The sequence below is a fragment of the Urocitellus parryii genome, chromosome 8, assembly GCF_045843805.1.
Source record: "Urocitellus parryii isolate mUroPar1 chromosome 8, mUroPar1.hap1, whole genome shotgun sequence".
Taxonomy (NCBI): domain Eukaryota; kingdom Metazoa; phylum Chordata; class Mammalia; order Rodentia; family Sciuridae; genus Urocitellus; species Urocitellus parryii.
The window spans coordinates 75,118,033-75,144,223 of NC_135538.1; the positions used below are offsets into that span (position 1 = coordinate 75,118,033).

The 26,191-nt window shown below is 33.5% G+C and overlaps 1 protein-coding gene across 31 annotated transcripts in view; it reads left to right on the top strand.

Moving 5' to 3' along the window:
• The window catches only part of Snap91 (synaptosome associated protein 91), a 120,279-nt gene that overhangs the window by 50,280 nt on the left and 43,808 nt on the right, over nucleotides 1–26,191 (top strand). For 18 of the 31 annotated variants that reach the window (XM_077802164.1, XM_077802167.1, XM_077802168.1 and 15 more), the window contains exons 7-10: nucleotides 6,161–6,267; nucleotides 10,838–10,879; nucleotides 17,698–17,768; nucleotides 23,044–23,071. In XM_077802164.1, coding sequence (XP_077658290.1) covers nucleotides 6,161–6,267; nucleotides 10,838–10,879; nucleotides 17,698–17,768; nucleotides 23,044–23,071 — 248 coding nt within the window. Of the gene's footprint in view, nucleotides 1–6,160; nucleotides 6,268–10,837; nucleotides 10,880–17,697; nucleotides 17,769–19,813; nucleotides 19,820–23,043; nucleotides 23,072–26,191 lie in introns of all 31 variants that reach the window. The other 13 variants (XM_077802172.1, XM_077802174.1, XM_077802177.1 and 10 more) reach the window with 2 other exon arrangements.

Sequence of the window (26,191 nt, forward strand, 5' to 3'; positions counted from 1 at the left end):
ATAATATTCTTTCCTGCCTAGCAGCTTTAGAATCCATTCTAATTCTCCAGATTTTTGCCTTAAAGTTAAGGTTGCTAGATTCAGACAAGTACTCCCTCCCCACTTTTTTTTCTGAATAAACACCCTAACTTTCACAAGAGAGACCACAGTAAGGCTGTCTGGAACTTTCCCACCTATGCAATAATTCAGTAACTCACAAGATCAGACTCCTGTCTGACTTTCAGCTATGACAACCCTGTGGCTGCAAGAGATAAGATTATTTTAGGGGAGGAGTGCCTTTGTCTGAACTTGCCTTAAGCCAATAATTTAAAGTCCTGTGTTTTCATTTTCTTTTTGAAGCTCTCCAGTGGAGACCTGAGCAGCTGTCCACTCCGTGTTTCCATTTGCCTTGTTCCTGTTGTGGTTCCTATCCCATGGTTTGATAAGCTGCATTCCAACTGCTCATTTCACAAAAACTTAGGTGGTAATTTAAATAATTGACTTGCCCCTGTATAGAGCATGGACTTTAAGGATCCTATTTTCCATTAGACATAGGGGATGATCACTTTCATATCTAATTGGGTTATATATCTAACCCCAATTTGACAATTTGAAAGTCTGTTTTCTGCATCTAATTCAGGTACCAAATACTGTGTCTATTCAAGAAACAGAAACTGCTCCCAATATTCTAAATAGAAAGGAATTTAATGAAACTTGAAGCTATAATGCAGAGATTGAGGAGTCATATCAAGTGGCTGTGGCTTTAATCATTACTCCTCAAAATCCAAGAAGCCAGCTGGGTACAGTGGCACATGCCTGTAATTCCAGCAGCTCTGGAGGCTGAGACAAGAGGATCACTAGTTCAAAGCCAGCCTCAGCAACAGCGAAGCACTAAGCAACTCAATGAGACCCTGTCTCTAGTAAAATACAAAAAAAGGGCTGGGGATGTGGTTCAGTGGTTGAGTGCCCCTGAATTCAATCCCTAGTCTCCCCACAAAAAAAAAAAAAATTCAAGAAGCTGGGGTAGAAAGTAAAATGCTGTTGGAGAATTATTTCACATGTTGATGATCTAACCTATCACAAGCAATAGCTGAAAAGGCACAGAAAAGGAAGGTCTCTTCAGTGTTAGCTTCCAGATCTCCCACAGGTCTGTCTCATTTGTAGTGCTAAATTTGTACCCAAAACCCTGGCTTTAGAAGAATCCAGAGAGAGAATGAAGGTCTGATGCACCAATCATCAACATCAAAGTGGTCTTAAAGGTTTTATCTTTAGTGGATAACAATTCTTGCCCTACATGCAAAGTTTAAAACCAAATATATCTTTGTATCAGGTTAGAGTTTATCAGTAAATCAGATAAAGTAGACTTTCCTATTATCTTTCATGGCTACACTTACTTCTCCTTCCCACTTATAAATGAAAGCTTTTGCTAAAGTTCACTTCTAGCCATTTACTTATTTGCTTTTTCTGTATATTTTTCATTGGGAAACACACACACACACACACACACACACATACACACACATGACTATTATCTCTATTTTGATGAGTCTCAAATCCATTATTGTAGTTCTTACCTTTCTTCTGAACTTCAGTTTTGCATGTCTTAGTATTTGTGGACACTTAAATTTAGATGTTGTGTTCTTACCTAGAACTCTGAGTATCTAAAACTGAACTTTTAAACTTACCCTTCCTAATCTCCTTATTTCTGTTTATATATAATTAGTCTTTTAAACCTGAAACATCAGTTATCTTTGAGTTACTCATCTTCCTGAAATCCACAGCCAGTCAGAAAAAATTCTCTCATCTTGTTTTATTGCCATTTTTGCTTCAGGAACATGGATTTAGTGTCTTTGCAATTAAACATGTTCAGTCATGTGATTCTTCTCTAGTGTTGTCCTGAACAGCTACTTAAAGATCTTCTACTCTACTTTCTCTTTAGGAAGACTTCAGAGAGAGAGATGGTGTTAAGAATGCAGTTAGTTTCTCTTTACATTAAAATAATAACAATTCAAGTGCTGACAGTGTGGCTTAGTGGTAGAGCATTTGCCTAGCATGGGCAAGGCCCTATGTTCAACCCCAGAAATGCCCTACGCACAAAACAGGAGAATAATAACCACTCAAGACTCCCCCTCCTTTAGTACCAGGGACAGAACTCAGGGGCACTTAACCACTAAGCCGCATCCCCAGCCCTTTTTATATTTTATTTTGAGACAGGGTCTCCCTAAGTTGTTGAGTGTCTTTCTCAGTTGCTGAGGCTGGCCTTGAACTTTCTATTTTCCTGCCTCAGCTTCCCAAGTCACTGAGATTACAGGAGTGCACCACCATATCCAACCATTCAAGACATTTTGTTAAATGTAACTTGAAAATGTTAGTCTACTGGCTACTAGCACAAAGGGAGGAAAGTTGTGCCTTTTTCTATTAAAGATTTTTCAAAAGTGGTGGAAATATGTGTTCTTGCCTTGTAACATTGTGGTGAGGTGCTGCCTTCATTCAGCATTGTCAAGCTGCTCTTGTTGAACTTATCTAGAACACAGATATGCAAGAGAGTATCCTCACTGTTATGTTTTTTGTTTACCAGATAGTGCTAGAAACTAAACTTATAAATATTTTGTGGGTTAGTTTAATAAAGGACTTCCTGACCGGTACTTTACAGGTAATGTTAGGATCAGTTTTGATGCTACAAATCTTCACAAATGTTTTATCACTATCATGAAACTTACTTCCAAGAAAAACATTCCCGACAAATAGGCATTAGTAATAATGGAAAAATCTAAGCTTGTCTCTCAAGAATGAGATCCCTTTACATTTGGTTTCTTTCCTAGGTTACCCTTCAAAAATTAATACTAATATGCAAAGGAGATTTATCAGAACTTTGCAAATATTCATGTTACAAAGGTCAAATGTGATCATTTCAAATACTGAAAGATATGTTATCTTCAGTATAAAGAAATATAGAGTGTCATTTTGGGGTGACCTATCCCTTCTGTAAAAGAAGTACTTTCTCTAGATCCTACCCTGGTCTCTGAGAACAAGGGAACCTCATATATAAGTATATAGTACAAGCTTTGCATATATAAGTATATAGTACAAGTTGTCTTTCTGTGTTGTTACCACTATTATAGAAACAGCTGTGAGATTATAACCTGAAGCTATAGTGATTTAATGTGTTTTTTTTTCTAAATCCTAACTACCATGGAAAATATAGAAATCCAGAGGAGACAGAGAAATTTTTTTTTATTTTGATGCAATTGTTTATTTTTTTTACTTTGTTTTGTTTTTTAATGTATTGGGAATCAAACCCAGGGCTCATGCATGCTACACACTGAGCTACATCCCTAGCCCCTAATGCATTAGTTCTAAAGGGAAATCTAGATTTTTCAGTTTGTGTCACTGCTTGAAGATCAAATAAATAAATTTAGATTACAGTAAAAAAGTAATTTAGATATATGAAATTGTTTATGTGAAGATTGTTTATAAAGAGAGGGAAAATTATATTTTTCCATAATAAGTTCTTACTTTCAAATTTTTATATGGAAAAAAAAGATTTCTTATAGTGTCATGATTCTATTGATAGCATTGGGAAAACAGGATAGAGTAAATAAGAAAATATCCTCAAATTTAGCCACTTTTTGAAAACCTCACTTCTCTCTCAAATCTTAACAAGTAAAAAACAGTGAGTGTTTCTTTTCTTGATCTTTTGGCTTCCCTTAAATACCCTACAGGGGAGGTCTGTGTTAAAAGTAAAATTACCTGAAGACTGTCAACAGAAGGTAATGAGTAGCTGTCCTACATAATTAGTTCTTTGCATAATTATATATTATTAAACTTTTCTTGAGAAAATTAAAAATACTTTGAGGTAGTAAAATTACATATTGAATGACATAAAGAACTCCCAATTATGAAAGACTATAAAAGTAGCATGTGTTTAATCATTTGCAAATATAAAATATTGGACTTATAAAGAAGATACTTGACCATCAGTTATAATTCATTGCTCTGCTGTGTTGCCATCTACAATGTCAATAATTATTGACTGAATGAATAAAGTGCTGGTTTTCCTTAAAACATAGATGAGAAAAACACATTTTCATACTGCAATTATAACAGAGCTATGCTAACTTAATGACTGTGAATTCTAGTGTTGGAAGTGCAAAAGAGAAAAGTGAAGTAATTCTATCATTTTTCAGTCTATAAGGTTGAGAAAAAGATAGAATTATAGGCTGCAAAGTCATAACAGGTTTGGTAAACCAAATGTTATTCATAAAACTCCTCTATTTTGGAAAGATCAGTAGAGTGAACAAGGCGATTGAGGGGGTGGAAAGAAGGATAGAAAAGGGAAGAGCAATGGAATGAATCTGACCAAACTTCAAACTTGCAGATGTACGTACATGAATATAGCACAGTGAACCCCAGTATCAAGTATATCCACAAGATACTACTTTTATTTCTTTATTTGTTCTTTTAGATAGATATTATTCATAAGTGGAATGTAACATCCCATTCTTGTAGTTGCACATGATGTGTAGTTTCACTGATTGTGTATCCCATATAGGAAAATAGGAAAGTTATATCCAATTCATTCTACTGACATTTCTAGTCCTATCCCCCCCTACCCTTCATTCCCACTTTGTTCTTCCCTCCCCCGTCCTTATTGTGCGTTAGCATCTGCATTTTAGAGAGAACATTCAGCCTTTGGGATTTGGGGATTGACTTATTTTACTTAGCATGATAGTCTCCAGCTCCACCCATTTACCAGCCAAAGTCTCATACTTTTTTAAGGCTGAGTGATATTCCATTGTGTATATATACCACATTTTCTTTATCCATTTGTCTGTTGAAGGGCACTTAGGTTGTTTCTATAGCTTAACTGTTGTGAGTTGAGCTGCTATATACATTGATGTGTGCCGAATGCCAAGTGCCAATGTCTCGGCTTGGCACAGAATCACGAGCCACCACACAGCTTTGTAGGTTCAAACAGCAATTCTTTATTCCGGATCTCACACCAGCTTCCACACGTGTTCAGGGGCAATTCCCAATATGTCCGATCCCCAATCCTACTCCACGAGGCTTTTTTCAAATCCCATTTTAATCTCACGAGAACTCAAAGGGAACAAGCAGCAGGAACACCCTAATCCCAGCAGCCATAATCTTCAACCTCAACTTCCCTAAAACCCATATTCTTAAACTGGGAAACGCCTTAAACCAGGAACACCCTAAACCTAAGGACCGGGATACTTCCTCAAACCTGCAGGATACTTCCTCAAACCTGGATCCACCCTCCATCACCTTGAGCAGGGTCATCTTACTAAAGCATACATGCAATGTCCCATCGAATGTCCTAAGCAGCATGGGGTACCCTGGCAAGGAGATTTTGATGCGTCATACCTACTTGGTAATGGCCCTCAGCAGATGTGGCTTTGCACAAGACACTAATTTTTTTAAAACTATAAATAAATTGAAGACAGATCAGTAGAGTAGAGGGATGGGAGTGGGGAAGGAGGGGGAGGAGGAAGTGCTGGGGACTGAATTAGAGAAAATTATATTCTATGCTTTTGTGTTTATGTCAAAATGAATCCTATTGTTTTATATAACTAAAATGAATCAATAAAAAAGGTTAAAAAAAACCTCTATTTTATAATAAAAATACATTATAATGTTTGAAAGAAATCATTTTTGACCCATAAAAGCAGCTATTAATTTATATAGAATACATAAAATTTAAAGAATTCTTTAATTCAGAAAGATTTACAGATTATCAACCTACTATATACATATAGATAGATAGATAGATTGATTGATTGACTGATTACTGGTTTATAATGACCTGATAATAAAATAGGGATGCTGTAGAATACAGTCAGAAAATTTGAGGCTGTTATTAGAAAGAATTTGTTATTTTCTAAGACTAAATACTGTGATATATAGATCATGAATTGAACCTTTTAGACAGTTCATGTATCTTTCTACTTTAACTTTTTATTATTTAAATAATCTCATATGAGATATATGACTACGTTAAACCATACACCTTTCTTAAACTACTCAGATCCCTTTTAATAATTATAGGTTTTGGTTCTAAGTGTTTTGATTCAAACATTAAGCTTTAAGTAGTAATCCCAACATAAGCTTGGAATAAAATAGAATACTCCTTTCAAATTGCTTATTACTTTATCTCTTATAGAAAAGTTTTTTGAAATGAAGAAAGGACAATGTAAAGATGCTCTAGAAATTTACAAACGATTTCTAACTAGAATGACACGGGTATCTGAATTTCTCAAGGTTGCAGAGGTAAGTAATATCAATCTTTTTTGGGAAATGTAATTTTAAAACTACTAGTTCATGTATCTGTAGTGTATAGCAGAAAGCATAATTTGGCAAGATATCAGCCACCAAGTCACAGTGATTGGACTAAGAGTGGCCTTAGAAGTCATCTCACCCAACCTGTTATTCAGAGCTATAACCTACACAACCTTCTAATCAAATGATGATTCTACAATTTTTCTTGTCTAATAAGATCATTTCTGCATTGCACGATGGTCCTTTGCAAGATACTCTATCCTCCCTAATGGCTATTTTTTATTCCTCATTACTGAACCCTAGATTGGCTTTAGAAAAATCTGTTCATTGTTTTTAACATGTAAGTCATAAATTCTGACCTTCCTTACATTGTCAATGATTGATGCACAATAAAAAATAAAACACAAAGGATAATTCATTTTATAAAGTTTATAAATTGTTTCTTTAGGTTATTTCTTTATACCTAATCATAATAACCATAATTATATAGTTTGTGATCCTGAGGCTATCTGTAAGTTGTTACTTTTTTTTTACAAAATCCAATTATTGAATTTATAATACTGGTTTGAAAATTTTAATATTGCTATTGTAGTCTTCTGGAAGGATGATCCATGGGTTTCTATCTCACATGACAACTAAGTGATTCCTAGAGACTAACCAAAGTGCAGTGTGACGTAAATCTGAGGCTCAACAGCAAAACATACAACACCATGGGTTGTGGAGCATTGATGCCATCCTGTGTTATTTATCATTCTGAGAATATAACCTAAGGACACATGTTTTAGACACACAATTTCAAAAGTGTCATAAGGCACACATTATCTTTCAGGCCTCATTTATTCACAGTAGTAGTAATTGTCTCACTCAAATGAGATCAAAATACTATCACAAAATGCAGATTCTTGAACTTCAACACATATAATACATAATCAGAACGAAAATCTGTTTTTAAAAATAATATAGGAAGTAAGAGATAAATATGAGCTTATATAGGTTACCTATACACTAAAGCAAGCATGTTTCTGTGTGTTTACTCTTGGATTTACTGATGTTGGTTGTCATTAAGAAAGAATAGGACTGCTTAAATTTTTACTTTTGCTACTACATAGATTTTATTGTCTATTTGGTATGATTTTCCCATGGTTTAACCATAATTATCATAAATCTAGTAGAATTATGCCAAAGCACTCAGAGCAGAAGATTATTTCATTGTTCCACTAAATCCTGAGACACATGCCCCTCAATCTTCCCCTTTGTTACTGGGTGTGAGTAAGGTCCTGGACATGTGACAGTCTGAGGAATATACGTCTCTAATCAGCAGAAAGGCTGGGCTCAAGAGCTCCATGAGAAAAGGGCTGCTTATTTGTCCACTCTAATTTTTACATGTAAATTTGATTTTATTTATGCCTATTGATACCTCATGTTAGCACTAGCTAAACTTAGGCCATTAAAAGAGTCTGTCTTTAAATAACTGAATAATAAATAGTGCATTTTTATTTGAACATTATAAGTAAGATTTTTTATAGAATGGATACTAATTGGCAACATTATTTTTAATAGAATAAACATTTAGACCACAGTGTAATAACCCTAACCATTTGTAGTTTCTTTCATATTTTAGTTGTGTTACTCATAATTTGAAGGCAGTGCTGAGTGATTATGATCATGATTGGTTAATACAGAAAATTTTCAACAGATGTGCAAACCTTTTCTCTCTACCATACAGCACTCATGAGGTATATGGGTTCATACTTTGTAAAACTACTTGTAGTTAGTACATTTTGCCTGAATAGTCCATAGAAAACTTTTAGAATTTCATTGAAAAACTATAAATAAAGATGGAGGTATAGCTCAATGGTAGAGTGCTGGCCTATCATGTGCAAGGCCCTGGATTTATTTCCCAGCACCACAAAACGAAATAAAACAAACAATGCATACATGCATATTGGATATTCAGGAAATGTTAACAGTAAGTTGTCCATCATATAGAGTAGTTGAACAATTTTCATGTTGTTTATTTGTTTTTATGGGGTGCTGAGGATTGAACCCAGGGCCTTACTTGTCCTAGGCAAGTGCTCTACCATTGAGCCAACATTTTAGATTCTTACACTGAATTCTCCTAAGGCAGATAACTGAAACTTTGTAAAATGATTGTTGTACATGTGTTTGGCATTTCTGCTAAACACTCTTCCTTTTTGTAGAAACAAGTTATTCTTATTTGTCTCCCAGAATGTTTATAGATAGAGAGTAATAGAATTTCTGTCATACACCTCACCTCAACCCTCCAATCACATTGTGCTTCCAAAGTTCAGGGCAGTGAAAATAGTAACCTTGACAAGGGATTCCTACATTGTATCTTTTAACAAAATTATCCATTTAATGGAAGCACATCACCTTTTTCCAAAGTGATTCCAGTATTAGATATTCATAATATATTCATTTTTAAAAATGCTTCCACCATTCATATTAATATTTTTAAATTCACTATGCAAAGAGATATTAAAGTATAGTAATAAATGGAATGAAGTTACTTTAATCATTCATAATAATATAAATGACATTAGGGAGGCCTCAGTGACTTCTCTAAATCCAGACATTAGTCATTAGAAGATAAAATCTGAAATGCTGAATTACAGCATGATTGGATCCAGAGAGATGAGGGGCCAGTGCTCTATATCCACAACTGGTCTCAACAGTGGATGGTTTTGCTCCCCTCTCCTCTTTAGGGAATATCTGGAGACACATTTTTAGTAGTTACCCTAAAGGTAACTACTACTAGTCACCCCTAAGGTCACCCTCTATCCTACTAGCATCTGCAGAATAGAGGCCACAGGTGTTGCTAAGCATTCCACCATGCACAGATCAGCCAACAAAGAATTATCTTGCCAAAATCCCAATACTGTCAGGCCAAGAAAGATGGCTCTACCCATTAAAAAAAGAAAGAAAGAAGGATAGATAGATAGATAGATAGATAGATAGATAGATAGATAGAAGGAAAGAAGGAAGGGAGGGAGGGAGGGAAAAGAAAAGAAAAGAAAAGAGAAGAAAAGAAGGAAGGGAGAAGGTAGTCAAGACACAAATGGTTTGGGGGTCTTTGTTTGTCTGTTGCAGTACTGGGGATTGATCCCTAGAGCATTCTACCAGTGAGCTACATCCCTGGACCTTGTAATTTTATGTATTAGGGTCTCACTAAGTTGCCCAGGCTGACCTCAAACTTGCAATCCTCCTGCCTCAACCTCCCGAGTAGCTGGGATTACTGGCATGTGCCACCTTTCCCTACTACAAATGAGTATTTTAATCTCCTATTTGCTATATTGCCTTCTTAAGAGCCCAGTGATTTTACTTCATGCATTTGCTTCTGTGTTTCTTTCAGCATGATCAAAGCACTCCATTTCTCAAGGAGACCTTGATTTAACCTACTCTGTTTCTTCAAGCATCAATTTCATTATCTATATAAAGTGATAAAATTAAAAGTGATATATTATCCTCAACTTTTTATTTTGAACTTACAAAAAATTTTGGCAATTTTCAAATCTACAAATCTATTTTCTCATATTTGCTTCCCCTCCCCCTCTTTCACCCACTTACTCCCATGCTGTCCAAATTACCAGTTTGCATATGTTTTCACCCTGTAATTTCACTTCTGCAAATATATTCTACACATACAAAATGGTGTGTGCAGTATTGCTTGCAAGAGACTGGAAGCAATTCATTACTCAATGACTCATTAAATAAACCACAAGACAGGGAAATTCTATATAGATTTCCATACAGCTTTCTAAAAAATGAGGACATATACTGGGCTCAGTGGAGCATGCTTCCATTGGCTTGTGAGGTTGAGGCATGACAGTTGCAAGTTCAAAGCTAGCCTCAGGAAAAGTCAGGCACTAAGCAACTCAGTGAGACTCTGTATGTAAATAAAATACAAAATAGGGCTGGGAATGTGGCTCAGTGGTTGAGTGCCCCTGAGTTCAATCCCTGGTACCCACCCCACCAAATGAAGACATTCTGTGCTTTGATATGGATGTGTCTCTAAGATATATTACTGCTCAAAAAATATAAGTTCAGTGTATATAATATGCTATTATTTGTATGAGAATGGCAAAATAAATGCATCTATTTATTTCTCATAAATGATTCTCTCTGTGAAGGAGAAGATGGAAACTATACCCTGAACAAGTTATTAAAACTATGTAAACATTCAGGGTCCAGAGAACTTAGTAGGCATGATTATTAAAATTTTGTCTAAGCAGCTTCTTAGATTTTAGTTGCTATTAACCATGGAAGATACTTTAAATTTTATGCTTCATTTGATTTTTCACTTACTTTTGGATTCTAGTAAAATTTTAGAAATTTGTTATACATAACTATATTAATAAAATCATTGCTCTGATGAGTGGAAAACTCAATAAAGAGCATATGTTTAAAGTGAGCTATAACTATGTATGAATTCTTTTACACAAGATTGAGCTGTGGTTTTATTCTTTGTGGTGATCTTCCATTAATTGAAAACAATTGTAAAAAATCCCACTAAGTAATTTCTTATTTTTTAAATCCACAGCAAGTTGGTATTGATAAAGGTGACATTCCTGACCTCACACAGGTAAGTGACTTTCTCAACGGAAGAACTCAGTATGCATGAAATTATTACTCCAGATGTTGTCACAAATAGGCATATTTTTCTGTGCTTAATGGATTTTGAATTTAGGTCAACCAACTTTCTTAGAAATTATTCTATCTTATCTATTCTTTCTAGTTATTGACTATGTTTCTGGAGGCAATGGGAAAGTTTTCCTGCCCTTAAGATGTAATTTCTTCTTCAGCGACAACTGACTTTACTAATTGAGTTCATCTTTTCATTCGTGAATTCGAGTCAGAAGGAAACCTTGAATAATGTTTTAAAAAAGCTATGAAAAGCCACTATTGGTAGGCAATCAGAACATTGGAACTTTCTTTCCAGCTTGTCCTCCTAGTTTTTCAAGGTGTCCCTTATGTGAAGAAGGCCAGAACTCAGATGTCACAGTCCTACTACGTACGCTGAGTCTGTCACCCCTGTGAAGAGAAGGAATTCCTACACATAAAAGAAAAACGATTTTTTAAAAAAATATAGTGGTGATAGATCAGTGATTTGGGGAGTGTCCATCTAGTAAGCAACAACAATAGAGGGGCTCACTTATCAATCCTTTTATCTGTCAGGAGAGTACAGCATCCAACTCTTGGGAGAGAACAGGGCGTCATTCACAGATGCAGAATAGTTGTACAACCCTTCTCATAACCGAAAGAAGCAGTTTTTGCTTAATCACTCTGTAATGGTAAATTTCAGTCCCAAATAGCATGTCCTTTAACTAGAAACAATGTTGTTTTAGAAATGATGGGAGAGAATATTGAACTGCTATCTTATATACCATGACAAATATTATGAATTTTTCGGTCTATAAATTTTAAAAGTCATGTAATAGAAGAAAATCATCATAATAAGTTACCCACTTTTTAGTAATATCAGTTTGCTATCCTTAAATGTCTTTAAATATTTACATATTTAAAATGTTGATTTTTAAATTTTTATTAAAAATTGGGAACACACAAAAAATAGTTTTCTGCATGTGTATTATTAAAATACCTCTCAAATATCAAGAACTCTTCATAAGTAAAACTTAGCAGTTCAAAATTTGATGACATGTGTGGTTTTTTTTAGTTTAAAAACTGGGAGATAACTCTTTCTATTAGACAGAATATTCGTATAAAATATTTCTGCTACTATGAGACAATAGTATTCTTAGAGTAAGTGTGTGCCTGAATAAGATATTAACATAATTTGAGTAGGGAAAAAATTAAGGTTACATAAAATATTATTTTAAACTCTCTTTATTAGGGGCTGGGGTTGTGGCTCAGTGGTAGAGTGCTTGCCTAGCACGTGCAAGGCCCTGGGTTCGATCCTCAGCACCATATACAAATAAATAAACAAAATAAAGGTATTGTGTATGACTAAAAATAAATAAATAAATAGATATTTTTTTAAAATATCTTTATTAGAAGTAAATTTATCTTTGTAATTCATTAAACAAAAATGACTAGTTTCATTTATACATGCTTTTATCCAAGATAGATAATATAAATTAACTTTAAGAAGATGTACATTAAAATATTTATCTCAATGAACTCCTTTTAGAAATGAAAAGTCATCTTTATTTTAACACTGTAGACAAACCTCACTGTAAGACAAAATGAAAACTAGATATTTTGTTAAGGAAAGGAGCTCAGTTAAGAATAGGTCCTGACATCCATCACATTCCACTATCCTTGCCAATCCCCATTATCCAAAGTACATGTATGAAGACACGAATTGGGTGTCAACATACTTTATATACAAACAGAGATATGAAAAATTGTGGCATATATGTGTAATAAGAATTGTAATGCAAACAGAACCAAAGTACATGTATAAAGACATGAATTGTCATGAACATACTTTATATACAAAGATATGAAAAATTGTGCTCTACATGTGTAATAAGAATTGTAATGCATTCCGCAGTCATAATAATAATAGTAGTAATAATTCATGACCTCAGTATAAAAAAATCAAACCAGATACAAAAATCATAAAGTAAAAATTACTTATTTTATTTAAAAAAAATAAAATCCATTAAATAAAAAAAATAAAAATTAAAAAAAAAGAATAGGTCCTTCTTTGTCTCAGTTTGGGCACAGTCTGAATGGACATTAGGAAAGATTTAAGAGACTACTTAAATATCTTTTGGTTTTTAAAACTGGAGAATGATAAACTGGGTGTGGTGGTACACACCTGTAATCCCAGCTACTTGGGAGGCAGAGCAGAAAGATCACAAGTTCAAGGCCAGTTGGGGCAAATTAGCAACATCCTTAAATAAAAGATAAAAAGGACTGAAGATGTAACTCAGTGGTACAATGCCACTAGGTTCAATTCCCAGTACCCTAAAAAATAAATAATAAAAATAAAATAGTAGCATATCATTGACAAAAGGCTGTGTATACATTCACATACTTGGGTTTAATATTTAATAATACCATATATTTATTATAATTTATATAATTTCTGAAGAAGTCCAGAGACATATTGTATTTAATGATACAAGATGTTTGTTTTCATAATTTGGGGAATAGACTTCACCCTCCCAGAAGCAAAATCTTCTAATAGAAGCTGTTCTGTGGTAGGGATTCATTAGACTCTGGTAGCAGTCTATCCTCTGCTTTTGTAATGACCTTAAGAGCCACATAAACTCAGACATTAACTTTTTAAAATATTTTTTTCGTTGGACACAATATCTTTATTTTATTTCCTTATTTTTATGTGATGCTAAGGATGGAGCCCAGCATCTGGCACGTGCTAGGCGAGCACTCTACCGCTGAGCCACAACCCCAGCCCAACATTTATTTTTAAATTACCTCCTCAGAAAAATTCACCTAGGGATGGGGTTGTAGCTCTACGGTACAGCGCCTCACATGTGTGAGGCACTGGGTTCAGTTCTCAGCATACGCATATAAATAAAATAAAGGTCCATTAACAACAAAAGAAATTTTAAAAACAAAAATTCATCTGGTCAAATTTTCCTGTGCACATTTAAATTCATACAAGAGTATAGTATGCTTCTGAAATTTCTTAATTTTTCTTTTGGTATTATGGGAGACAGAGCTGAAGGTCCTCCATAGTTCTTATTTAGAGCCTCTTCCACAGGGCTGATGGAGGTCTCTAACCAAGCTAGGGGTTTAGACCAACTATGACAGTACAGTAGGTCTGAGCTGAAACTTGTGATGTTCTGAGTTTAATCCTTTAGGTAGCGTTAAGCTAGGATTAGTTGAGAAATGAGTCATAAAAAACAGATTGTATGGACTCAGTTTAAGTCCCCCAAGATTAGGTTTTGCCGTCAGGCTTCTCCATGGCTACCATGACTACTGAATCTAGCCCTAACAATAGACAAAAATACGTAATAGGATAGCTTTAAAGAAGTGATGTAGACCAAAGGGACTTCCTATAAAAATCAGTTCTCATAACTAGTAAATAAATAAATAAATAATAAATAATTAGAAATCCTCTTGCAGTAAAATGGAAGAGTTTAATGTATATCTTTTAGGTTAGAGAATACACAGTAAGTACCACGGTAGTCATCTGTAGCCCTTTATAACTTGTTCATGTAATCATCACTGCATTTAAATGATTATGCCAGAATGGTGCATGTCTGAAATCCCACAACTCAGAGGGCTGAGGCAGGAGGATCACAATTTTGAGTCCAACCTAGGCAACCTAGTAAGACCCTTCTTAAAAAATAAAAAGTGCTGGAGATGGAGCTCAGTGGTAGAGCACCCCTGCATTCAATCCGCAGTGTAATATGTGTGTATACATACACATACATATACATATATAAATATAAATATCAGTGAAATTTTCAAAATACTTTTAAAGATAATGTTTCAGGTAAGAAGTAAATATTATGTCGGAACTAATATTTTCCCCAGCACTTTCAAATGGTTTCTTTCAGGCTATGATAAAAAAATTTGAATCTTTTGATTGCTCCTTTTACATTTGCTTTTAATGATGCTTTACGATCTAAAGCATCTGGATTGTAGATGGATTCTCCCTTTTGGATCCTGGGCATTACACTCAGCTATTAATTTATTTCAAGAAAATGCTTTTAAAATATTATTTCTTTGGGGGGTGGTGCGTATGTGTGTGTGTGTATGTGTGTGTGTGTGTGTGTGTGTGCGTACGCGCGCACGTGTGTGTGTTCCCAATTTAAAATATCTCCATTTATGAAAAATATCTTAGGATTTGATGTCAGGAATTCTGTTGATCTGAAAACTACTGGTAAAGTCAAGTCTCCTTTTAAAGACTATACCCCCATGCATTGGTAACCATGGAAATATTGTTGTTTTCTATTAGCTCTCATAGTCTGATTTATTCTTTGGGTTGGTGTTTCCATCTGATTTGATCATTGACTTTGCCATTTTTTAAATGAGAAAATAAGTAGGGTGCTAATTATACTTTGTTATCTGGAGTTTCTTTTACAACAGCAGAGGCACGCTCAAAGTTTTGCTCCTTGGAAATGTAGACCATTTTCATTTATTGTATCCTTCAGTCCAGGAAGTCCTTAAAGCATAGACAGTGGAAAAGGCACACAGTCGTGCACTCCTAGACATTAATATTAACATGCCTTTCTTTTTTTTTCCCCAAGACATTTTAAGAATTTGTTTCTCTTAGATTCTTTCATGTCCTTATAAGAAATGTAAATTATAAAGCACTTTTAAAACCTCTGGGATTAAAAAGCTCCAAATTTATTTTTGTGTACTGTGTATTGCTAAATAACCCCCTTTAAATCCAGAGTCAGTTTTACAGGCTTGAATTCCCTTGTCAGATTTCTATTTCAACTCATGTGATTTTTGTAACTTCTACTTCATTTTCCAATTTTTTCAGTTAAATTATTAAGAATTTCTACAAGAAGAATGAAATTTCAGACTATCTTCATGGTGATTTGTTTAAAATACCTAAGGAACTTTAAAGGAGAAAATATGACCTCTTTTGTTATCCCATAAATGTTGTTCTCTATTTCATGACTATAAGTATCATTTGTTTTTATTAGACAGTATTTTAAATTTAAGTCTAGCAAAGGATCACTGTTTCTTTATATTGCATATAATACTCAGAATTCACATCTTCTGACAAGAGTTTCTATGACTCAATATTTTTTTTCCTTATCATATCCCAACAACAACAACAAAAAAAATTGAATGTAAAAAAGTTTAATTCATATGCACAGGTCTCCTAGTTCCATCATCATTACCATGTTCAGCATCACCAACAATTAGCATGACAATTTTTGATTTATCAGATATGAATCCATCTAAAAATTTTGAAGTCACTTATATATTTTTCTATATAAATATTGTTTGCAATGTATGTTCTGTTTTCAATGAGCATTTCTTTATGGCTTACAACTGGGTATATAAAGCAAAATTTCCTTTATCTCTCTTAAAAATTTATTTTTTTAAGACTTACAACTATACCCTTAGCTGCAGCTTACTGGAATTTGTTTTTTTAGTTGATTTTTACCCTGAGTTATATCTTAAAATTCTAATTTTTATGCTTTTCTAAATTTATTATATCCTGATAATTTTTTATTTTATTTTTTATTTAGTCCAAAGCTTTTTAGATAACACTGATAGAGCTGTCCCTTCCCACCACACCTCCATCACTTGGATCAAGTTAATATTTTCATTCACTTAGTAATTTTTATATATTTGTAAATTGGTGTGTTTTGTTTCACTTAGTATTTACATTTACAATCATATAATTATGTGAATAATAATTATATAAATTTTGAGTTTATAAGTCTATCAATAAAATTTAAATAAATCGTATATATTATATTATATAAGTTTAGAATATATAATATATATTCTAAACTTTTAAAATTAAAAAAATAATAAGAATTTTATTTTATCATTAAACATATAATTTAAATGTAATTATATTAGTTTCTTCAAATTCTGTAAGTCAGTTTTGCAGTTAACATAGTTACTGTGAAGTCCTTCAAAAGTAGTTTCACATTAAAGAACAATTATCAAAATTAAATGTACCTGTGAATGTAGTTTGTTGTTTCATTCATTCATGAAATGCTTTTCTTTGAGTGCCTGCACTGCTGTTAAGGTCTAGTTTGGGTGAAAATTATTTGAGAAAGATGAAATTAAATTTATAATGCTTGAGAAATAGGTTGGGTCAAATATTTGTATGAAGTTATTATTTCTCTTCTAATATACAGTATATCACTTTTTATTGCCTGAAATTTTATTTATAGAAAGAAACATTCACGACCTTCTTAATTAAGAGTTGAAATGTATTATTTAGTCTGCCAATGCACAATGCTTTATTCTATACATAAATTAAATAGCTCAATAATAAAAATTTAATTATTATGTCTATTAAATTGTATTCTTTTCCCCCCAACTCTCACTTAGTCTCCATTTTTAAATATGATAACATTTTTTTCTGAATATTTCAATGTGAGATTTTACTGTATTTTCAAATTTCTATGAATTTATATTTGGGCACTTTCTCTCTTCCACTGTGGCTTTATGGGAAGGTTGTGAACTTGATTTGAGTATACTACATTCAAGTAATATCTTAGCAAAGTCTGTCCAAGGTAGCCTCTACACTGAAAACCTGCTGAAAGTTTATTTGGTATGCAGGGGAGTTAGTAAAAGATGGGCCTACCTGAGATTCCATGGATCTTAAATATTTAAACACCAGAAGAACCTCAAATGAAATTATCTCACATGAATATTGGGCTCCACCCATAAACTTCCACCCTGCAAAGTTACAGTGATGTTACAGTGTGTTTACTTTGAAAGAAAACAATGCAGACATTTATTTTTACTTTCTTATTGTAGGCTCCCAGCAGTCTTATGGAGACCCTTGAACAACATCTAAATACATTAGAAGGAAAGAAACCTGGAAACAAGTACGCATTAGTTGTGTATTCTAAATAAGATAAAAAATACTAGGATCGTTCTTTATAAGAATGAGATTTATCATGGTAAACTTATACTACTATAGTTTCAGGGTATGCTATATTGTAATTTTGGGGGGTTCCCACAGAACCCCTGCCCTTTGTGTTACTTGTGTCAGTAGGACCTCATGAGTAAGCAGTCCACCTGCAAGCTAATATGGCAGATTAATAGATTATTCCTATATTGACTGAACTTGCTGATTTACATATTTGCCCTTAGAAAGAATCCATAAGACAAAGGAGTTGCTCATATTTAAAAATTAAAACTGTAATGGTTGGTCATGAGTAAAAATAAGCACAGTTTTACAAGTATCCTGAACACTGTTATGTTACCAACCCCAGTGTGAAGAAAGCAAAATCCTCAAGTATAGTTTCCAGGACTTTAGTATCCCCCCACTTAGGCATGGCAGAGCTACTGACATTTTACTCAGATCTTTTTATAGAGGAAGTAGCAATCAAGCAATGATAAGTGCACTTTACTGGATTTTTTTTTAACCTTTGTGTTTGGTACTTATAGTTTTGATTGTTTTTCTTTGTTGCATGCAAAAAATGTCCAGGTTCCATTTTTACATCTCTCCAGCAGGAATGAAACTTTTCTGTTCTTAAGACCCAGTCCTTTCTGGTCTTTGTGCCTGGTTCAGCTGTAATTCTGCCAGTCTTGGATGCTTACCCTTGTCCTGCCTGGGTAACTCTTATGCATCCTGGGAGGGCTACCTGCAGTCCTAATTTCTGATGAAGCCTTCCTAACGATAAACTTCCCTGTATTATGGCTATTTTTTTTTAACATATGTGACTTCAATAGATTTTTGGTTCCAAAGGTCAGGAACTATTTTGTACTTCAGTATCTAAACAATCAATGTTGGTGTCCCTGTAGAGTCAACTTGAAATCTGTCATCGTTGATGATACCAGCTTTACACTATTTTATTTAGCTTGACAGCAGGAATTAGCAGAGACAACCTATGAACTGATCATTGCAGGGTTATAGGCTGATCATGGATTTCACCTATGATAGAATGGTCAAAATGTCACTTTTTTCTGCTTTCTTCTTTCTGACTATTCTCCCAAAACCTAGGCTTGTACATCTTGATGTTACTTTTTTGCTGGTTATTTTATTAGCTACGTGATGTTTCTGTCCTCTTTTCCAAATGAGTACAGTAATCATTGTATGTTTTCGATGATAAACAACAGTAGAGAAATCTTTCAGGCTACATGGAGAGCTACTAGGAATGATGGATGGCAGAACCTCTCTAGGACTTTGTCAAGACCTTACTACAGTCTGCCCCACTTTAGGTGTGGCCATGGATGAACAGGTTTTTGATGTGAGACTACATTAAATCGCAGCAGTCTACTTATTACTGGGCCCATCCTCTATTAGGGAATGTGGGAAGCCCAGTGATTTGCCTAGGGATTACAATTACACAGATGGAGGCAGGAAGCTATATGTCTCTCCTCCTGTGGCAGAATGAGCTCATTAACTAATGAAACCTACAGGTCCCCTAGAGTTGATCTCTCCCTTGGGCAGCTATAGACACACCCTATAAGCCAGTTTCACCTTGATCTTTTTACCTCTGGGTGCCTGTACTCTGCTTAGGCCCACACTTTGCCCTTATATTTCATTGAAGCTACCAGCAAGCTGCTATTACCAGAGATGCTTCTTTCCCTAGCTCCAATAGGTCTCCTCAGCCCTGACTTCAAATCTAAATCTGCCCCCTTGTGGCCATTGCAAGCTAATTTTGGAAAAATTAGCCATGGGTGTTTAATTAACATTTCTAAAGAGGTAGAATGAAACTCAATAATATTCCATTTGCACTGCCTTTTGCCTAGAATAATTTTTCTCTCCCCTTTAAAATCATTTTATGCTTGTCATATTTCTTTTCTGAATTGGCTGAGACCACATTTGAATTGTCTTTTGCTTATTCCCTATTTTGAAAATAAATAAGCTATAATAGCTAACTATTTTCTTCTTTGTATGTTCGTGCTTACCTGGGAACTTAAGTGAAGGGTGAGTACTACATAGAGTGACTTTTTTGCATTTTGTAATTACTAAAAATGCAAAAGCACTCTTTTAGATTCCACCTGTAGTATTGAGAACATTAAAATTGATTTCATTTTACGCATCTGTGTTTTTTCATTATGCTTTATTTTTGTCTTCCAAGGTGACTGGCATAAATGGTTTTACTTTCTTTTGGTCTTCTGGTATCTAGACTAACAATCTATTTTAGGTATATAAATATTTCTCTTCAATTTTAGAAATCAAAGAATTTTTATTTGTTGAGTAGTCAAAAGTTTCCCCCCAGAATATTGCAGAAGTGCCAAAAGACTTTTATAAAGAAAATGGATTCCCTGAAATTGTTTTCTTTGTTCATCTAGTAGCAGTATAAAACTATTCCAAGTTCTAATCAAGTATATACATAAAATGAAGCATTTAGAAATCTCCGCTATGTAAAATATTTATGCTCTTTATATTTAGTACCTTATGTCCACAGATGTTTACTTTTGAAATTGTGTGTGATATGGTATAATACACCCTTGTGAATTATTTGTTTCTACTAGTCAACAGAACAAAAGGGAGACATTTATTTTATCCTACATGTGTGTTTATTAAATGTGAACAATACAAGAAACCAAGATGTCTTTTGTAATTAAGATTATTTGGAAGATGAAGATAGGTTTTTCACATCTCTGTCTTTTTCTAACATTTATATGCAAAACTATGTAGGGATTATTGTTGTGAATAAGTAAGAAATAACAAAGTTTCCTCTTTGACAGCTTACTATTACCATATTGGAAGGCAACCTTGGTATTTGCTGTGTTCATAGTAAAAATTCATGGATTTGATCATAGCATTGTACAGAATTTAGAATAGATTACCCGATGGTTCATTCATTCCCTCTAAAATTATCACACTGTGTTACTTTTTCCACCTCAGTTCACTATGTGCTTGATTTCTCTAGAAGAAAAATTTTTAAAAAGTATTGCTCTTTAATAAACATCATTACCTATATATAAAAGGTTATAGTATTTTCTTTCATTAAGGGCAGTGGCCAACAATAAGATGGGATCTCAAGCAAGGAATAAATACGAAGCAGCAATTTATGTGTTGTGTAAGAATGGAACAAATGTACTGGCTCATTTGTGTTTTTAGGGGGGCAAACTGGAAAGGGTACCGACACAGGCTCTGGGCAGCAGACAGACCTGGAGTAGAGCCTTGAATTTACCATTAAAGAATGATGAGACTCAGGCAAGCTGTTAACCTTCTAAGCCTAGAAGCCCTCCAATTTTATTCAGTGATTAACGATGCTTTTTAAAGCTACAACCCATGGGAGATCCTTTGGTTCTCACCTTTTTGTTTATTAAATCAGGACAAAAGCCAAATCTGGCCAAGGGGAACAGAGGTCTCCCATCTGGACAGCGTAGTTTCACACAAAATATATTTTTTAAGAATTCTGGTTAATTTATTGGTTATAAAATGAATAAATGAATGCATTCTTGTTGAAAATTTCAAATAATGTAGAAAACGCCAGGTGCTATACAGAGTGCTAGGATATAAAACAACAGGATGAGTTCCTTCCCTTCAAAGAACGTAGCATCCAGGGATGAAGACAGATAGCTAAACATACAATTAAACTATGATGTGGTAAGTGGGATAATAGCTCAACAGAGACAGTAGAGATTTTCATTTGCTCATCCATGGAATAACTACAAGTACCATTTAGTAATCCTTTCTTCTTGGGTGTTTTACAAATGGATTCCTTTGCCAATTATATTTTTCACAGTTAGCTTTGAGTATAATGTTCTCTAACAATAAGAAATTCAATTCTTATTTTTTTACTTTATTCTTACTACATTTTTACTTTATTCTTACTACAGGGCAGAAGATATGATATCATTTTTTATTTATTGGCTGGGGAATGTATTTCAAAAATTCATGCTTATTCTCAATTCTCTTTTCTGTATTAATATTTGTCATTGTGTCAATACTGCAAAGAATTTACTCATGAATGTTTCCTGAGAAATTAATTTAAATCTAAGAAAGAGACCATGTCAAATGACATGCTTTCTTTTTCTTTTTCTTTCTTTTTTTATTGTTGTTATAAAAGGTGGAATTAGAGAAATTATTAGTCAAAAATGTCTTATGCTGTACTAGATTTTTAAGTTCCTAAGTAAGTTTCTATAGTTAGAGAAAATACTGTGAATCTCTTTCAGTAGACCGTTTGAAATGAGAAATTATAGATAAATATACATGGAAAAGATATTAATCTGGCATATACTATTGATCAATTGGTGGAAAAGGATCATAATATTGTACAAAATTCCAATTACCTTCTGCTAGTTTTGTTTTGCTACTACTATATGTGCTATTTTCTCTGTAGATGAGTAGAACACCATCTTACTAAAATGTACTGTCTTCATTTTGTTTCACGATTCATTTTTCCACCAGTTCATGTGAGTAAAATGTAAGCTGTTCAGGCAATTGTTTATGGATCCTTTTCTAGACATGATGTACAATGGTCAATGCTACCAGTAATCTAACTTTTAAATAATATTTAGTCTTTGTGAATGTCCCTTTATTTCTCTTAGAAATAAGTTGCTGCTCTTTTTCAAAGTTCCACTAGTCATAACAGAATGATAGAAGTGTTTTTTTCTAGCGTTTTTTTTTTTTTTTACAGCCATGAAAATAAAAACAGACACACTTCAGGAGTGTGAATGTGGATATTGAGTCATATTTCAGACTCAGGGAACACAGAGATATTTTTTCTAGGCTTTCTGCTTTTATGAATTACAATATGATTAAAAATAGCAATATAAGGTTAGCACTTATGTTAACCTTAGTGAGTTTTTTAATTTGTTAAATAATGAGTTTTTATAAATTATATACAACATGCTTTTTCTCAAGTCTTGGCAAATCTTTTTAAAACTGCAATTTTGACAGTTTGATTTTAATGGGGCATAGGCAATAGTGATTGGCTGAAAGAACTGAATAGCTTGGATAGAGAAAATAATTTTTAATTCCAGAATTTCTACTACTAGTAATTAAGCCAATAGGAAATACTGAAAGATGACATTATAACTGAGTAAAAGATTAAAGAATACTTTAATAGCTTATTCATTACTTGGAAAAAAAACTATAATCAGTTTAATCTAGACAAAGTGTTATCAAACGTAAATGCTTTTACAAATGTATTCTTGCGTATTCAGTTTTAATTTTCTTATGTTGCCTTTTAGATCTGGTGCTCCCTCTCCATTAAGTAAGGTAAGTTTGTTTTTGTTTTTAGTGTGGTTTTTTATAACCATTCTACCATCTCTGTAAAGTTCACTGGCATTAAGTATATTTATATTGCTGTACAACCATCAGCACATACATTGCCAGAAATTTTTTCATCTTCCAAAAATGAAAGTCTGTATTCAACAAAAATTCCCATTTACCCACCATCCAGTCTCTGACTCTATGAACTTGGTTACTCTGGACAGTATCTATCTTCTTATGACTGATTTATTGTACTTAACATGTCTTCATATCAGCCACAGTATAGCATGTGCCAAAATTTCCTGCCTTTTTAAGATTAAATAATATTTCATTGTATGTACACACCACAATTTGTTAATTCATTCATCTATCAATGGATACTTGAGTTGCCACTATCTCTGGGATATGATGAATAATAGATGCTGTGAACATGAGTATAAGGATTATATGATTCCTACTTTCAATTCTTTGAGGTATATATCCCAAAGTAGAATTGCAAGGGATATGGTTTAATTTTTTTTGAGAAAAGGTAAGATGTGTTTCTATATGTTCTCCTTTATATTAAGCTTATCAGTACCATGTAGTATAGTTATATGTAACTTATTCCTCTATTGGTACTAAGTATTTAAAGTAGGAGAGATTTTCACTTCTTAACGTTACAACTGCAAACAAACGCATCCATGTAATATGTTACTGGTTTGAAAGCATTTTCACATACTCTGAATCAGAGCCTGAGATAAGTAATATACAAGATACAAAGCAGGTTTTAATGGCAGAGAAAAAAAATGTAACTAGGCATCTTCCCACAAACCAATCTTTAGACAGTCTGCTGTAGTAGTTTTAGTAACTCCTTTACCTCCCCATCTCTTTATTAGCATGCTGAAAGACAGGATTAGGATTATCAGTGGTAAAAGCATTTATTTCCATAGGTCTGCAGTTCACATTGGCCATTGTATCTCTCAGGTGAAAGTGTAATAGACGTGCTCATTCCTCTTTGGCAAATTTCACTGAAGAATAGATGTCATTACAGACATTCAAGGCTATCATTTTGACTGTGCTGCTGATTCCCAGACACCATGTACTGTGCCAGTGTCCAGCTGGCTGGCTGCTTAAGATCCCCTCAGGACCTCAAACAAACAAACAATCAAATTAAACAAGCAAGCAGAAAACTTTCTGGTTTTTCTAATAGAAATCCAGGTTTAAAACCATCATGTCTATGTGAAAAATTCCAACATTTGCCCACTGAGTAGAGTGTTATGAAATGCAGGATGGAATGTTTCAACATTCTGGCCAAATAAAATTACCTGACATTTTCTTTTCATAATATGTTTATTTTCCCTTGCTCTCATGTCTCCACTGACATTATTATTACAGGGCATCTTAATGAGCATTTGTAGGCCTTCGTTTCATTTCTGCATTAATGTTGGAAAGATCTATTTTCTGTCATTAAAGTCCCAGTGTTGTCATAAATATTCACTTTTTTCTGAGCTCATTTACAAATAGTGCCTAAAATAAAAGTATTTTAGAGGCATTGCTATTGTCCACAATGGATAACATATAATCAGTTTTCATTAGCTTTTCCCATTCTGTTGATAACCTTTTGTCTTCCGTTTGGAAGATTAGTACTTTTGTTGAAGAAAGGTTTGAGTTGAATTTTTCTAAAAAATAATATTTATACCTCTCATGTGTGTCTCTCTTGATTGCTGAATGTTTGGTAGTTTTATATCTATTGAATGCTGACTTCTTGATTAGTTATATTCTAGGATGAATAGATATTAGATGAATACTATTTAAGTATTTGTAGTAGTATTTATAATAAACTATTTTGAGTTTATTATAAATTCTTCATCTCATCCAGTCCTTTTCTTAAATTATTATTTTTAAAACTTCCTCTAAATTTTGTTTATTGAAATCCAACATTCATTTATGGCAATAACTGATAGCCTTTGCTTGCTCTTGGCCTTTGTGTATTTTATTTGCTCTCATATTTCATTTCCACTTATAGAATTAGTATCAGCAGGTTGTTTTGAAATGTTCCATTAAACTTTCTCTTATGAATACATGGAAAATAAAATACACTGGGTAAAATAGAATTATGATAGCTACTATACACAAATTTTAATTTCTTAATATGTTAGTTGATTATTAACTCCTCTTCTTTAAAAAATAGTTCAGGAAAACAAGTTTTCGATTTTATTTTACTTTTTATTTTTACTTATTTTATATAAGTTTTAGGATATCCTCAAGCAGTCAGTGACTTGAATCTTGCTTGTGAATTGTTTCCCAACAACTGGGAACTACTTAGGTTGAATGCCTGGATATTAAAGTAAAAGAACTTCGCATGAAGTCTATTTAGTGTGATAAGGAAGAAGGATGACCTTGGTTTTATAGTAAATATTATAACTGATAATTTTCAAAATATTTGGCAGCCAGTAATATTCTTCTCAATAATTTTATATTCCAGTATATTTAGCTTTGATTTTAAATACATGAAGAGAAGTCATTGCAGTGTTTGTCCAAATATTTTATCAAAATTTTAAGTATATTGAGCACAGCAATTGGAAATCACTATTTTTTTTTTTTTTAGAGAGAGAGAGAGAATTTTTTAAATATTTATTTTTTAGTTTTTGGTGGACACAACATCTTTATTTTATTTTTGTGTGGTGCTGAAGATCGAACCCAGCACCCGGCACAAGCCAGGCGAGCACGCTACCGCTTGAACCACATCCCCAACCCCTGGAAATCACTATTTAATGACTTTTTAAATTTTTATTTATTTTTATTTTTTTGTGGATAGTAAGTTTTCCAACATCTGTGAGTTCCATTTTGGACACCTTGAAATGCCTATTAGACTTCTAAGTGGTGATGAAGATAGAGAATTCTTGCCAAGATGTACATTTGGGAGTTTTTAGCAGGTAGCTGACATTTAGAACCACGAAACTGGAAGAGAATCCAAGAAAGTGTTTCCAAGAAGTCCAAGGACTAAGTTTTGTAAAGGATAACCAGAAAAAGAAACTAAGAAGGACAAATGGCTCACAAGGAAAAATCTGAAGAGTATGAGGTTTGGGGCTCCAACTGAAGATAGTAATCATCTGTGTCAAACGCTGCCAGCAGGTCATATAAGAT